Source organism: Beta vulgaris, chromosome 3 (assembly GCF_026745355.1).
Source record: "Beta vulgaris subsp. vulgaris cultivar EL10 chromosome 3, EL10.2, whole genome shotgun sequence".
NCBI classification, from domain to species: Eukaryota; Viridiplantae; Streptophyta; class Magnoliopsida; order Caryophyllales; family Amaranthaceae; genus Beta; species Beta vulgaris.
This window is the reverse complement of record NC_079204.1, coordinates 26,146,551-26,162,836: the sequence shown is the minus strand read 5'-3', so window position 1 is coordinate 26,162,836 and position 16,286 is coordinate 26,146,551. Positions and strand designations below refer to the sequence as shown.

At 35.9% G+C, this 16,286-nt stretch overlaps 1 protein-coding gene across 9 annotated transcripts in view; it reads right to left on the bottom strand.

The window, feature by feature from the left end:
• The window catches only part of LOC104906875 (serine carboxypeptidase-like 7), a 66,061-nt gene that overhangs the window by 35,273 nt on the left and 14,502 nt on the right, over window positions 1-16,286 (bottom strand). For 3 of the 9 annotated variants that reach the window (XM_048641323.2, XM_057393682.1, XM_019252491.3), the window contains exons 6-13: window positions 15,730-15,767; window positions 14,587-14,694; window positions 13,794-13,880; window positions 13,403-13,471; window positions 12,387-12,503; window positions 11,071-11,189; window positions 317-430; window positions 175-229 (exon numbers count right to left, since the gene is read on the bottom strand). In XM_048641323.2, coding sequence (XP_048497280.1) covers window positions 175-229; window positions 317-430; window positions 11,071-11,189; window positions 12,387-12,503; window positions 13,403-13,471; window positions 13,794-13,880; window positions 14,587-14,694; window positions 15,730-15,767 — 707 coding nt within the window. Of the gene's footprint in view, window positions 1-174; window positions 431-1,769; window positions 1,829-7,151; window positions 7,285-11,070; window positions 11,190-11,270; window positions 11,286-12,386; window positions 12,504-13,402; window positions 13,472-13,793; window positions 13,881-14,586; window positions 14,695-15,729; window positions 15,768-16,286 lie in introns of those variants that run through there. The other 6 variants (XM_048641324.2, XR_007272657.2, XM_010695707.4 and 3 more) reach the window with 6 other exon arrangements.

The following is a 16,286-nucleotide window of genomic DNA, read 5'->3' as shown; positions in this document are numbered from 1 at the left end:
CATCTAAAGCTAATTCTATATTACAAAAATTTGTATGCATTCATATAAGCAATTGATTCGCGTGCATATAAATCTAGTAGAACGTATTGGAACTAATCATAACTTATTTTTACAGAAAGTAAACAAATTAAGTTGAACAGAAAACTAAGTAATTTAAAAGTCAACTTCTTTTACCTTCACAGTAGCAAATGTTAGATTATAACGGTCATTTGAGAACCTTGTACTGTACCTGCACATGCACCTGTAAAGTTGAGAGCCAGGCCAGGAAGATATTGATTTAAATTTGGTCGAGTTCAAGTAGTATTTAGAAAGTCACCCAGCAACTTGATCATTGACAAACCATGGCCTCCAATCTTCAGAAATTGAAATATTTAGCATCTTAATCCATCCCAATGTTCCCACATATGATATCTTCATGTCTTGGTCACCACTGCCATGAAAAAAGAATTTACAGAAAATCTATGACAACTGACATGATATAAAAGAGATTGATTTATAGCAATGTGTTAACTTTGAGTACATCACTCCGTATGTTCTTTGATTCTTCCTTGATCAATCCTGATATTCATGGTGGACGTTACATGCTACTTCATTCTAGACCTTGTATCAGTAATTAGTATGAGTGTCTGACATTCCTCCCTCGGTAGAAGAAAGGATAGGGTTCGATACATAAATTTATAAAGAATTACACATGATTAAAGAAGCAGGATGCTTATGACTTTTTGTCATAAGAATTTGAAACTAATCCCATCAAGAAGAAAACTGGTTCCTTGGAAGCTTAATAATGCTGAAATTCAAGACGAATGTCAAGTTCATTCTATTGAGTGGATGAAGACTTTGTAATAAATTGGCCTAAGGAGAGAGGCACTCTAGGTATTGCATAATTAGTTAGTTAGCATTAGCTTGATGAATAAGTTAGTTAAAGCAAAGAGTAGGAAAATCCTATTAATGGAGAAGAATAGGGGGAGGAGAAGAATCAGAAAATTTTCGAGTGAATTCAGCTTTGCTTAGTTCGTAGTTGGGTGTGTCCAACCACTCGAAAGTCTGAAATTGTAGACACCATTGTATGATTTAATTGCATCAAACTAAAATCATCCCAAATTCACTTCTTCTTTATGTAAACCTTCATCATCTTCCCTTAGAGTTACTGTCCAGATTCCGTGTTCTGCACATTATTGTTATTGTTGGTATAGCAATCACAGGAGTCATTGTTACACAGTTTAGACTTTAGAGTGCTCCTAGCAGAAATTGATGCTTACAAACCCAGACTCTTTTCAAGAATTCGAGAGCTTGATCATAACAATAAAAGTTCTCAAGCACTCAAAAACTGTTGCAATGACTTCAAGGTTCAACAGAGAAATTGTATCAAACAGATGGAGCACGTATTGCCTCGAGTTTTTACCAACTTAAGAAGTTATCAGAATGACATTATTACCCTTGAAAAAATACCAAGCTCAGTTTATTTCATTCCTATCTTGATTCACTTGATCTTTCCCTGATCTCAATTTTAGAGGCAGCAGTTCTCTAAAAGGGACTATCAATGATTAGGTATAGTTTACGGAGTAGGGAGTAGCATTAACGGCGTGTTTGATAGGCGGTAGTAAAATAGTGGTGATGTATTAACATTATGAGGACTATCCATGTCAATGTCCATTATTATGGAACTCCTCATTCATAAGTTTCCCATTCCTAACCAATACCACCTATAAAACTGTAATGAATATGAAAAGCTATAAAAAAAATGATATCTAGGGGTTGACAAGCATTACCATGGATATTAACGTACAAACTCCTTTACAAAGTTACTGTCAAAATAATCGCCTCTCCCCTTCATTAAATTAAGTAAAGGTTGACATCAGTTTACTATATATTTCATAGTTCATTATCAGTATTAAATTCCTATCACTAAAAATAGATGAATGGGAGTAAACTTGTCTTCTCCCTACCTTAATTTTACAAGTTAATATACGGGTGATTACAACTATTGTAAAGCAATAATATTAAAACGCAAATAAATATATGAACAGTAAATTAATTTGAACAAAAAGAAATTGAGATGGAATTTTTTATACTTAGAATTAATAATGAGAACAAAAGTTGATGACAACACAACATTATTGGAGATGTTTTCTTACTAACTATAATTTTTTCACTTTGCCTTCTAAGGGGAAACCATGCTCCCTTTTATAGGCAAATTTGAGCATTATGAACCATACAAATACACTAGATTAATGGTGAATGAGGTCCATTTTTGAATAGTTTACACTATATGATAACTACTTTTGAATAATTTTCACTACAAATTGAACATTTGGCTTCAAACTGGAAGTAGTACGCAGGAGTGTTATTTGACATGTGTTCATTTGGTATTGCTTTGTCATCTTGATGTCACTATTTTTTTTAAAAACATCAATATGCCATCTTTCGGGTCGAACAATAAGTCTTTGTATTGGTCTTGTCCATGTTTGTCTACGAATCACTTGAGTACCAGCAAAAAAGTGTTAGAAAATAGGTTGCCCTAATTTTTGTGTGGATATTTCCAACGGGTTTTTTTTTTTTTTTTTGAAAAACTTTGATAATTACTTTATCCAAATGGGTCGTGAGAACATGGACCTCCAAAATGACTATGAGTAGAAAATTCTTCAGAATTGATGGATTTGGTATATGAAAAAATTGATTTCTTTTGTTTTAAATACTCCATATAAAGATAAGGGGAAGAGTATTGCTACTCACAGTGGTTTTTCCAATTTGGTTCAGGGTTACCTGGGGCTGATAGGGGACCGAATCCTTATTTGTGTTGATGATTGTCACAACATGGAATGTGAGGGGATTGAATGATCCTCTTAAAAGTGAAGGAAGTCCAACATTTCCTTCTATTTCAAAAGGTGGCTATAAGTGTTTGAAAGTTCACAAGATTTTTGGTAGTAGATGGAAGTGGGTTTGTAACTATAAGTACTCCCCAAGAGGGAGAATCTGGTTAGGGTGGATTGCTGGTGAGGTAAAAATTGATGTAAAGTTTAAATCTCCTCAGGTAATTATTCTTGAGGTGCAAAATGATTCTGGCTCTCATAAATTTCATTTTCCCGGTGTCTATGGTTTGCATACTATAGCTGACAAAAAGCCATTGTGCACTGAGTTGCATAATTTTTCGTGTGTCAGTCAACAGCCTTGTATCATGATGGGATACTATAATGTTGTTTGTAATGTTGTTGATAAGGAAATGGTTCTGATGTTAGTGACACTGAAACTACTGATTTAAGCTCTTTCATTTTGGACAATCAGCTTATGGAAACTCCTTCCTCTGGTGTTTTTTATTCCTGGAATCACAAAGGAGCGGGGGTGGATATAATCTCAAGTAGAATTGATAAATCATTTGTGAATTGTGCTTAGATTCATAAATATGTTGATGTTATTGTGGAGTATCTTACTCATGGAGCCATGTGCCTCTTTTGTTTACTCTGGAGGTTAATAATGCTGGGGGGGGGGGGGGGGAGGATGCCTTCTGACCAAGAGAGTTTTATTGATGTTGTTCAAGAGGCATGGGTATCTACTTCTAGCCAGTTGAAGATGAAGAATATATGGGAGAAGCTGAAGGTTGTTAAGCAGGCTCTTAAGTCTTCTATTCAAGCAGATTTTCTAAAGTTCACTGCAAAGTGGAGGAGCTAAGAAGAAAGCTTGCTGCTGTGGATGCCCTGGTTTACAACATTAGTATGCAAGAGGAGGAAAAAGAGTTGAGTGATCAATTAAGGAAATGGTCAAAGATTGATGAAAGTATCCTGAAGCAAAAAACTAGAATTAATTGGCTGACTTTGGGGAATTCAAATTCAAAATTCTTTCTGACAGCTGTAAAAGTGAGAACAGCAAGGAATAAAATTGCTGTGATTCACAATACTCAGGGATCTTAACAGATCCTAAGGATATTCAAGCTGAGATTGGAGAATTCTATAGGAACCTGCTTGGGTCTAGTTCTAGAGAGTTGGAAAATATGGATTTAAATATAGTCACGACTGGCCCTAGATTCTAGAATAAGTCAGGAAGCTTGTTGTCTTTAGACACAGAAGGTAACTGTAGAAGAAATAGACCATGCTTTAGCTTCCAGTGATGATGTTAAGGCTCCTGGTTTACATGGATTCAGTTCAGTTTTCTTTAAGAAAAGCTGGCAGGTTATCAAACATGATATATATGCTGGTGATATGGATTTGTTTTTTAAATGCTTATTTTCATATACCTATCAATTGGACTGCTATTACAATGGTGCCAAAGGTTCCTAAGTGTATTAGAACATTAATAACCATGTAAATAAGATACATTAATGCTGACTAGGCGTGTGGTTTAGGTTATTTAGAATTATAGTTCTTTTAGGCTATTCCTTGTATTTATATATCAGTTTCATTCATGCATAATAACAAGTTCACTTTATTGAATTTTGAACGTGAGTTCTTAGTCGATTTTGGACGAATTTTCCAGAATTATTCATTTTAAAGATTGAATCTAAAATTAAGAACCTTAGGTTTGAACGAGTGAAATTCGATTTAAGAGAGTTTAGGTTAATTAGTAAGTTAAGGTAATCAATTTTGTTCTCAAAACCTGAGTGAAGTCTCTAAATTAATTTAACCGAGTATGTAGTATGGGTACTTCTTCTAGGTCACGTACTCGTACCCGCACCCGTACTCGATACGATACGTATCCTGTATGCGTACGCGTACCCTTTCCTAAAATTCAAAATCTTGTCGTTTTCTGTCCCGTACCCGAATCCGCACCCGTACCCATATCCGTCTATATGCAACCTAGGTGAAGATTAGGGAAAGCTATGCTATAATACTTAACCGGGTTACATATCAAGTGGTACAAGAGCACTAAGATTCCGGCGGCATGTGAGGATGCGTGTGATGTCCAATTCCGATGATTTTTGGTTTGTTGGAAAGAGACATCCTCAAGTTTGATGTGTTGAAGTTTCATCACATTTGGAGCAATAACGAAGTCGCAACAACCAACATCTATAAACTTTCAGAAAAAAAATTATAGCAGATTGAGATGGGCTCGAAAAGTGAGAAGTTTGATGCTTTACTTAAGCGGCGAAACACGAGGCTTGAAATAAAAAGTGTACAAAGCACCTACTACAACTCCATGTTGAAATTGAAAAACTCCATTTGGAGAAAGAAGGCTGAAACAACACAAATGATTTGAACAAGATTGGATAACTTCCAAAATTAAATGGATTGAAAGATCCATGAGCTTACTTGAAGTAGGAGACAAGGGTATAACGGATGTTTGGTCACAGAGGTATGGATGAATACCAACGGTTTTCTCATGCTATTCTAAGGCTAACTAATTGTGCTTCGAATGGGTATGAATGTTTTTAAATGCAACTGAGTTACAAATGGAAAAGAAAATAATAGATTAGGTGAGAAATTCTTTTCGTTCCTAAATCTTACAAACATGAGTTGTACCTTAGGCTAAATTAATTCCAACAAAACCATCTTTTCATTGCGGAGTATCGAGAATCTGACTGAATTAAGAGGTCGTAGTTGGTGTGTGGGTGTAAAGGAGAGAAAGAACTAAAGACGGCCAAATTTCTTTGTGTGATAAACAAGTCCATAGCAAATCAATTGGAGTTGCAAGCCTAAAAGACGTTTGATGAGTTGTGTCAAACAGCAAGAAAAGGAAGCCAAAGATAAAAACATTCAGGGGGCGTTTGGTTTGGGGGAAACTGGAAAGGGAAAGGGAATCCATGATTCCCTTTTATGTTGTTTGTTTTGAGAGTCTGTCCCCTCCCCCTTTTCCCTCTTTACCCCCAAATCCCTCTAACTTGATTACCCATACCCCATAAGGTTTCACATTCCCTTTCTTTGACTCATCATTGACCACCCAACCACCACTTAACAAAACCACCCAATTATTAGCACCACAACTTAACCATCACCGATCACCCTACCAGCACCACTTGAGGACCACCACACCACCACCGGAAACCACCAAAATTCATCCACCAACACCGTGAGCAGTCGGACATCCCCTTGAAACCACTCGAAATCCCCCGAAATCCATCAACCACCCTCGAAACATCCTTTGAAAACCACCAGAAGCATCGTCCTAAACGCAAATAACCACCCTTACTAACCCAAAACCGACCTCAACCCCCTCCCCCGCGAAAACCACCACCATCCCTCCAAATGAAGCACCATCCTAGCCCCCAATAACCACCTCGCACGCAGATCCAGAATGAAGAATGAATGAAAAAAGGGTTGCGGCTTATGCTTACTTGATTCCGGACATCGGTGATGATGCCGGACTACTCGTAGTCGGTGGTTCAGAACATCGACGGTGAGATGACGGTGAGATGAGATGAGAGTTGAATAAGATGCCACGCGTGCCAGAAGAAAAGAGTGGGAGATGAAAGGTGTGGGTGGCCGTCGGAAATTTAAATCCCTTTCCCCTATATTTGATACCAAACATGAGTTTTAATTTGGCAGTTTTTGATTCCTTTCCCCTCCTAACCCTTACATGATTTCTTTCCCTTTCCCCTCTACCAACCAAACGCCCCCTCATTCTTCTTTTGTTCCTAAATCTCATTTTCTTTTACAGAAATGGAAACTTTGGAACAAAGGAAAACGAGTTTATAGAAAGGGTGATGATTGTATCTATGTTTCATACCATGGAAGAAGAAGAAACCAACTAGGCTTTGCTTATAAAGGGTAAGAGCGTGGGGCAAAGTGATAATGACATGGATTTAGTGACTTCGAAGATTAACCCTTGATTTATACTCTACCAGATCATGAAACCTTGTATTTGAGGAAAGTATTTCATGTTCAAGCAAACCCATTGGAACATGCAACTCAAAGGGATAAATTGTTTCATACACATTTTTTAGTAGATGGAAGGAGTTGATTTCTAATAGTGGACAATGGCTCGTGCACCAATGCTTGTTCCAAGAATATTGTACATACACTACAACTAGAGACAAAAAAGCATTTATGTCCTTACAAGCTCAATTGGTTGAGAAACGATGGAAGTGTGGTAGTTTCGATGCAAGGTCTTGTTTGTTTTTTAATTGGTGAATTCAAGGATGAAGTTTGAGGTGATTTAGTGCCTATGAATGTGTGTGCCTTAGATTATGGTGATCTTGGCAATTCCATAAACATGTAATTTACCTTGCAAAGAAGGATATGGTTTCGGTGCTTCATCAAGGGCGTTGGATTGGATTGAAACCATTGCCTCCTAACATGAGTTCGTCGGCCAAGTAAGCTTCCAAAATGATTTCTCTTGGTGTGCTGAAGAAGTTGGCTTAAAAAGCAAACAAAGGAAGAAAAAGAAAAAAGATCAGATCTTCGATGTGGAAAAAACCACCATTCGAGATAGGTGACTATGTATGGCTTTCTTTGAGTGCACAAAATCTTCACAACAACACCAACGGGAAGAATGAGTCTAGTTTTAAAAGGCGCACCAAGACGCAAGATAAAGGGAAGGCGAGGCACACTTTTTATTTTAATTATTAAGCTTTTGTGGTATAAAATTTTTTAACACATGAGTTCCATTTGAAAGTAAAATAAATATGTTCTGGAAAAAAAATATGTACTTCTAAAAAAAAGTTAATAGAATACAAAAAATTGACAACATTGGATAAAGAAAAGGAGAAAAAGCAAAAAATGTGGGAAGTCACGTGCCTCTTTTATCATAGGACACAACAATGGGGTCAAGGGAGTGGGTAAGTTTCCCATTTTCCTTCAATAATACAGCATTCAATATTAAAAAGAAAAGGAAAAAAAAAGTTGAAGCCAAATCATCACAAAGAAGAAAAGAGAGAAAAGATTATCTAAGAAAAAAAAATTCAGCACAAGATCGAAGAAGTGAAGAAAGAAGATTGAAGAAGAGGAGAGAGTAAAGATCGAACAAGAGATATAGAGAGAAGATTGAAGAAGTTCGAAGAGAAAGAAAGAGAGAAAGAGGATTGACCTGGTTGCTGCCGCCGGAGATAAGGTGCCGGGAACGATGGTGCTTGGCTCGCCGGCATTCTCGGTCACCTCCGACAAGTTGGGCGGGCCATCAATTGCCACCAATTCATGAATTAGGGTTTTTCTCCCAAATTACAGATTTGTAATTAGGGTTTAATACTTCAATTTGATGGAATTTACTACAATTAACAAAGGGCTTTTGCTCGAAGATGCTAAATTAAACCAGCCTAAATTTGAATGTTTTTGGGATTTTTTGAAAATTTCAAACTCAGATCTAGTCTCTTCTCTCCTCTACTCCGCGCCTCTCCACTAAAAGCGGTCAGGTGCGCCTTGCGCCTATCATAAAGGCGGTAAAAAGCGCGCGTCTTAGGTCGCCCGTCATGTTGCGCTTCGCTTGGGTTCACGGATGCGTTTTGGCCGGCGCCTCCCCTTGCCTAGCGCCTAGACGCGCCTTAGTTGCGCTTTTTAAAACTAAGACAGAGAGAACTCTAATACTTTTCAAGTCATGCTTGGTGATGGTGTTTGTGCTTCTCTTAGGACAAATGATCAACTTGAGGACAAGCTCGTTCCTAAGAGTGACGAAATGATACGGAATTGGAAGTTATCACTCATCATTCATGGTTTCTTGGAGTCTCTTGGGCAGCAAGGAGCTTAGTATGGCTTTTCTTGGACGACAAGCTACCATAGCTAGTTCTCTCTAGTGCTTTAGAGTCATTATAAGTCTAGATTTTGTTTACAAGGTTTTACTATTCTACTTGGAATAGGTTTTAATTGGTTTAAGCGAATTAGGAGTCTATATTTGTTTGAAGTTGTTCCATACTTTTATTTGAATGTAATTAGAACTCTAATTGTTGGGTTTAGGGCCTTAGGCATGTAATAGGTTTTCTAATGTTCTTAGGAGATTAGCTTTTGATCTCACTAATTTTACAAGGTTCCTAAGTGTATTAGAACACTAATAACCATGTAAATAAGATAAATTTATGCTAATTAGGGGTGATGTAGATTATTTAGAAGGTAAAATTAACACCACCAGTCCCAATTATGGAGAGTTCACTTTAAAAGACCCCGACTTTTTGTTTACCTCAAAGCGATCCCAACTTTGAGGATTCTCTTTTCAAAATGGTCCTTCCACTTAATTAATGTGCTAAATTGGTTAATTATGACACATTACTCTTCCATTGACTTCAATTAATTAAAAGAAATTGTTTATCAAATGAGTGTTATGTCATTAGAGCATCTACAATGGGGTGGGTTTTACTTGGTTTAGCAAATAGTAAAACTAGTTTTACTTGGTTTTGTTGTTGTGGAACTTGACTCTTTGGCTTGGTTGGTCTGGAAATCCAGACCATATGAGCATGGGATGGCGTGCACAAAAAGCACAACAACTTTACGCGTGGCATAGCAGCAATTAAAAAAAAAATTCTGTCAAGTATAAAACGCAGCACTTGAAGGAAAGGGAGAGAGGAGAAGCGCTTGTTGGCTTCCAAAACGCAGCACGCTGGCCCAAAGAGCATTAATTGCTGTCAGTGGCCCTGACGCGCGTCAGAGGCCCACTGAACAGCCAATTAATGCGCGCCACGTGTTGTGCTGGACAGCTTATTTCCTCTTATATTTGTAACAGTTATTTTGTAGCGTTAATAATTTTATAATGTTAATAAAAAAAATCTGCTTATTATTTAAATAAAAAATTACACCAACGGCTATAAAATATTTTTTCCTATAAATTGAGTCCAAATTTCATATATTTTGCCAAACTTCTTTCCAACTTATTTTTTTCTAATTACTCTCTCCTACCTAATATTACTTATACTAAGCCAATATTATGGATTCAAATAATCCTAATTACTCCCAAACTAATCCAAACCACCCACAAAATTCTCAAAATAATTTCCAAATCGATCCAAGTGTGCTACAAAATCCGGAATTTCAAAGAATGTTTATGTTTTTTCAAAGCCAATGGAATGACCAAGCTAATTAGCACATATTTACTATAATCTCAAGTTAACGCTAATTTAATTTAACGTAAGCTAATTAGCTAATTAGCTTGTAACGTAATTTAATTTATCGTAATTAATTTAACGTAAGCTAACTAGCTCGTAATTAATTTAACGTTATCTAATTAGCTTTTATTAATTTAAATCATCTATTTCATATACAAAAATTAAACATTGAATATGGTGGGGTTTGGTAAAAGTAGGAGAGAGAGTATATGGTGGGGTTTGGTAAAAGTAAGAGAGAGAAATGGAAAAACCAAGTAAGACTAACTCACCCATTGTGAGAAAAAAAAGATGAGTTGGTGGGAGTTTTAGTGGGATGTGAAGTGTAAGAAGGAGGGAAGGAGAGAGAATGACAAAACATAAAAACCAAGTAAGACCAACCCACCCCATTGTAGATGCTCTTATGTGTCTTAATTAACTTATTAAGCAGTTTAATTAAGCTAATGCACCATTTGATAAGGGACCCAAAAAAGTTCGAACCACTACAAGATAATCAAAAGTTGGAACCTTTTCAAGTTACTTTGGACTACTAGTGTAAATATTTCTTATTTAGAACTCTATTTAATTTAGGTTATTCCTTGTATATGTATTTCAGTTTATTCATGAATAATAACAAGTTGATTTTATTAAATTTTGAACGTGAGTTCTCTGTTGATCTTGGATGGATTTTCAAAATTATTATTATTTTTAGAGAGTGAAATCAAGAACAGTAAGTACGAGTAAATATTATTTTGAGAGAGTTTAGTTTAGTTAGTGAGTGAGTGAGGCTAATCATATATATTCTCAAAACCTCCTAAATTGAATTAAAGGTGAGTGAAGCCTCTGAAGTTAATTAAAACCCTTAGTGGAGTTTAACTGAATGAAGGTTAAGCAAAGCCTCCGTTTCATATTACTCGCTATACTTCTCAATACACAGACTCCTATGCAATTTCTGGAGAAGAGAGAGGTAGAGAGTAAAAAGAAAAGGGACCCATGTGAGAGGAGAGAGACAAAAAGAAAAGGAAGTCTAGCAAGTAATGTGAAACTTCCCACAATAGAAAGTGTAGTGAGTATTATCAAACGGAGGAACTAGCAAATTCCTTGACAATTAAGGTGCAAAATCGATAAGAGGAATTTATTACCTGTAAATCAACACGTGGATGAACTCTTGTGTCAGATTTTGATGGTAACCAACGGTACTTTGAACGTTGTATTCATATGCTAAAGTTCTATTACATCTTATCCAATAGCGTTTGGTACCCTAGTCAAGAAAGAAAGAAGATGCTAAACCAGTCCACATGAAACTTCCAGAACAAGAAATTCGCTACTCTGCCTGAACTACCTGTTTCACAATAAACTATGACTCAAATGAACATTTAGTAACACGGGCAGTAGCTTTCCGTCGTTGATTCTTAATCATAAATGACTTTTTAATATGAAACCAGTGTAATAATCTTTTTCTTTAATAAATATTCCAAGGGAAGCGACAGCACTCGAAACAAGAGTTTCGTCGAACTTCAGCAATTTTACACTTTTACAAGGCTCGCCGCCCTCTCCCCCTCTCACCCGGAAAAAACAACAAAGAAGCACACTTTTGTACATGCATGAAAATTGAAAAGAAATGATATGAAAAAAGTCAAGTTTCTTTGAAGAAGTACAATCTCTATGAAATACACAAAAGAAAGAAACATGGCTTAAAATCTGAATGAGTGCGTACCCAAGCAATATTTTAGACCTAGGATCTAGCAACAATTCTCCGTAAAGTTGTTGATAGTGTTAGTTGAAATCCTTGATGAGGCGTCGAGAAATGTTCGGTTCATAGCTGCTATAAACGCCGGTGTTCGAACACTGTTTGGTATTATATTCTTCAAAAACATAGTATATTTGATATAAATGTATATAACGACAAAGATATTTTTTTATTTCAAAATTCCACCTTTTGATGTTAACATTGTTTTTTTTGATATAATATACTACTTATATTGTTGTTATAAACAAAATTTGTTCATATATGAACTGGGCAAAGGTCATGAAGCCTCTTCAGCACAGCCAAACATAATGACTTAGGAGTTCTGTTCAAGCTAAAACTTGATATCATCTCTGTATATTTTAGAGCAACATATCTAGACAGATGATGCTAGGTGCTAAATTATGTGTCATCTTCAATGCACATATGACACTGTACAATTCCTTGGAATAAAGGTTCGATGGATGTCCATTATCCATATATGTACTAGTTCACATTTTATAATGCCAGTCTCATAGTTGTTTTTCTTCCACCAGTAATAACACGGTAGTTCTCTGAATAAAGACTCATCATTTTCACACATAATTTTGATTCATTAATCTACTCATACTGCATCCTTTATACCTTTAAAGATCAGTTTGGAATCTTAGTCAAACTTCCCTTTATGTTATGCCAAGAAAAGTCAGCAATATGAATTCCAACATGCCTCACCATTAATATTTTAGACAAGAAGTCACCAACTTGTTGTTCATATACCTCTTGAATGTGAAGAGCTGCTTGAACTTGTATGTCATTAGCCCAGTTATCCAATAGCCCAGTTATGCTCTCCTACAAAGACAACAGAAAAAAAAATGTTTAGAAATGTCCTGTAATTCCCTGCAACAAAATCATCACTGGTAGTTGGTAATTGGGCCAATTGAACTAACATATGGTTAAGAGGTCAACCAGTTGTCTGGACAGCCCAAGTGTGTTCAATAAAAGTATAAAACCAATCAAAATCAATAGTCTCAAGATTTTGGTTGAATTGAGTTTTTGTAGCTATTAGACATACAACTTGGCATGGTAGAACATTCCTCCTAGACTTTGCACTGGCCATTAACACATGCCAGAACCCTTCCTAAACTCAGTTGGGACCTGGTATATGAATTGAAAGCAAAGGAGAAAAAAGACTCAAACAGAGAGCATAAAGGAACAAACTGTTTTGCCATGCTGCCCTATTTTGCTGCTTGTTGGTGGTTGGGCTGGTTAGCAATGCTAGGATTGTAAGGGGTGCACAAAATCAGGTTAAGGACTGCTCCAACCCTACTAGACTCTAGTAGTCGGCTAGTCACTTAAGGAGCACTCCTGAATCTCATTTAACACTGAATACCCGATAATGAACCAATTACATTTCAGAGATAGAGATAAGATCGAATTGTCCGTTTTACGAAATCAATCATCTTATTGACATTAATAAAAAAAAACAAAGCAACTACCAAAATTTCTCTAACAAAGCCTTTTCCTATTTGACACAAAACTCTCATCCAATATTTCCTGTAGCACTCCAACTTCAAACTAGTACATGACTTTCAATAAAGGGGCCAACTTGTAAAACGACCATATATCAACATGTTCTACTGTCTTGTTTCTTTTTTTTTCTTGGAAGGGGGAGGGGGGAGACTGATGGATACTACCAAAAGATAGTACAAAAAGAGAACTATAAAGGCAATATCACGTATAGGAGATACCTGGCACCATGTTTTATCTGATATGCATTTCGGTTTTAAGACATGAGCATCAAACAACGGGTCCAGGTTCTGCAAAAATAAGGCATAGTTATTTGATGGTTCTTAAATGAAATTTTTGTGAAGAAAAATTAGCTAATCTTAATGCCATGTAAAACTAACTGTGCTTACAATTATAGATAATATGGCACTTCTACTTCTAGGCAGCTCATAACCAATATTTTGGTAGTAATGACAAAATTAAGTCTGAAGTTAGTTTTTCATCTTTGACAAATTAACTCAAGTCTTAAAACCAATATAAATTATCAATCATGTTTCATCTTTGACAATATAACTATTTCATTTTCTTTCTCGTATGTGTATGCTACTCTAGCTGAAGAGTTTGAAAACTCACATATGATATGGCTTGAAGATTATGTGTGCAATTAATATTATTCGTGTCCGCGTCCTGATAAGCTCCATTGCAGCTTATTATGGTTGACTGTGTAGAAAGAACTAAACAATGAGTTCAGATCCACAACAATGAAAAGCATAAAAGCAAGTTAACCTCTGCGGTCTGCACCCAAAAAAGAAAGTTGAAACTTACTCTTAACTACAAAAATTATTGCAGGTATTTTTAGTTAATAATAAAAACTACCAATGATATTGTCAAATGAGAACTAACATACTTAGAATTGAGCCATTAATTTTGTAAGCTTGGATGGGGAAAATTTTCACATACCTATGTTGGACAAACTACACTCTTACAAGGGAATGGAATGCTTACTCGACATTCTAGCAAGGGATGGGATACTTACCGACACTTTGTTTTTCACTCCGACACTTCTAGTACCATAAACATATTTGTAGAGAAAAAACTACACATATAGAGGGAAGCAAAGAAACTCGAGCGATATGTGCTAAAAAGCGGGTCAAGATAGGACATGTAATCATAATAAGGAAATGGGTAGATCTAACAATGTGTCCACATGTATTTGTACTGTGAAAAGACATGGAAAGTCTTCAAGAATCAAGAATATGTTTCCTGGATGCCTTGTCCCATTCCCATGTTCAAGTGTAGGATAAGATCCCCATTTAAATACTTTCAATGTCAAAGTGTCTTAACACTTAGGTATGTACTCAAACTCGATACTTGAATCCATGTACGAGTAACCTAGCTAAGCATCGTAGTTCAAGTTCAATTGTACCTCATAGAGCTCATCCGATAAAAGAGACACGCGGTGAGCATAATTCAATTGTGGATGGTATCTCTTTTCATCCTCCTTCCATGTTAATGGGTTTCCAAGAACATATCCCTACACCAAGAAGAGACAGGAAAAGGTTGAAACAGATCTTCGAATTGGAAAACTAAAATGTAGATAACAAATCTTAGCTTGCTGTGATAGATGCTTAGTTTTATGTATCCATTTCCCTAAATTAGGTTACAAGTAACTCATGAGTGTTATCTAGACTTATATCAAGATTTACTTATTGTGGAATTAATTGGACTTGTTAATATAATGCTTCCTCCATTCTTTTTTAATCACAACATATACAACCATGGTGTCAAAACAAGGCCGCATCGTATCGTATCCCCGTGTCGTAATGGTTTTCAAATCTACCGAACCGATATATTTTTGGTGGAACAACAACACTTCCTTTATACACATTATAAGGCATCCAAGGTTTTTGAGATCGTACGTGTTTTGACCATTATACATATGGAATAAATAATAAGAAATTATTATTATGAAACTATTTTCAAAGACGAATTTAACGGTATAATTATTATCTTATTTTTTACCAACAAATGTTGAGATGGTTCTTTAATTGTCAACTTTTGACACTGGCAAGTTTCCTAACTTCCTCTTTTGACTTCTATTTTGATAAGTTCAGAAAAACTTACTGCATCCTTGGATGCTTATTTCTCTGATACACTTCTTTTGTTCTTTGAAAACTTGCAACATTTTACATTTGTAATATCCACATACCTCACTTTGACCATTTTTCTGAACTACTAATATACAAAACGTCAAAACCATATATTATTATGCAAAATGTTATTAGATTTGTGGCAATGCATATTTTAAAAAATATCAACCTTTTATTAAATTTTGCTAGCAAATAACTACAGATATTAGTGGTCAAACTTGGTCATGGGCAAGCGCAATCAACTATCAAAGAGAGGATCAAGTATAATATTAACCACATACATAGGAGCATGTAACATCTAACCAGAATGTTGAAGCAATATCAATAAAGACACATGTGGCAACTACCCAATTAAGCTCTCTATTATAAATTTGTAGAGCGGGTAGTCATTTGCATAATAGTGGTTGTTAACAATGTACCTGGAGATTCATAAAAGGCTGAAATCCAACTTTGTTTCCTACAAATCATAGATAATCCAATAAGTTAAAGGATGGAGGTTAAGAGTTCAGACAAAGATAATTACTTAAAAGTTGGGAGGCAGGGGCCAACACACTCACAGGGACACAGAAAAACAGGTTAAAGAAAAGTAAAAAATGTTTTACTAAAAAGATATAGATGTGATTGTGCTAATTATAATAATAGCAGCTTAAAGCTCAGCCATCTGCAGAATCTCAGAATCTTGCATAGCTTTTAAACTTTCTTTTCTCTCCCACCGTAACAAAAGCAAAGTTTGTAAACTTGTGCACTAGATGACACGAAGAGCGAGCATCTCCTATTGTTAGGAATATAGTGAAAGACATGTATTCATGCCAGGGGACACATCAGAATTTCAGATGCTACCTGGAATCCCCAAAGCACTATTCTATTCCATGAGTTCTCCACGAAGTCAAATAGTTCAAAGATCGAGTAGAATAATTATTTCGACTTACATTTATGCATCCAGCTTTGGTAATCAATTCACGTTCTTTGCCAAAAC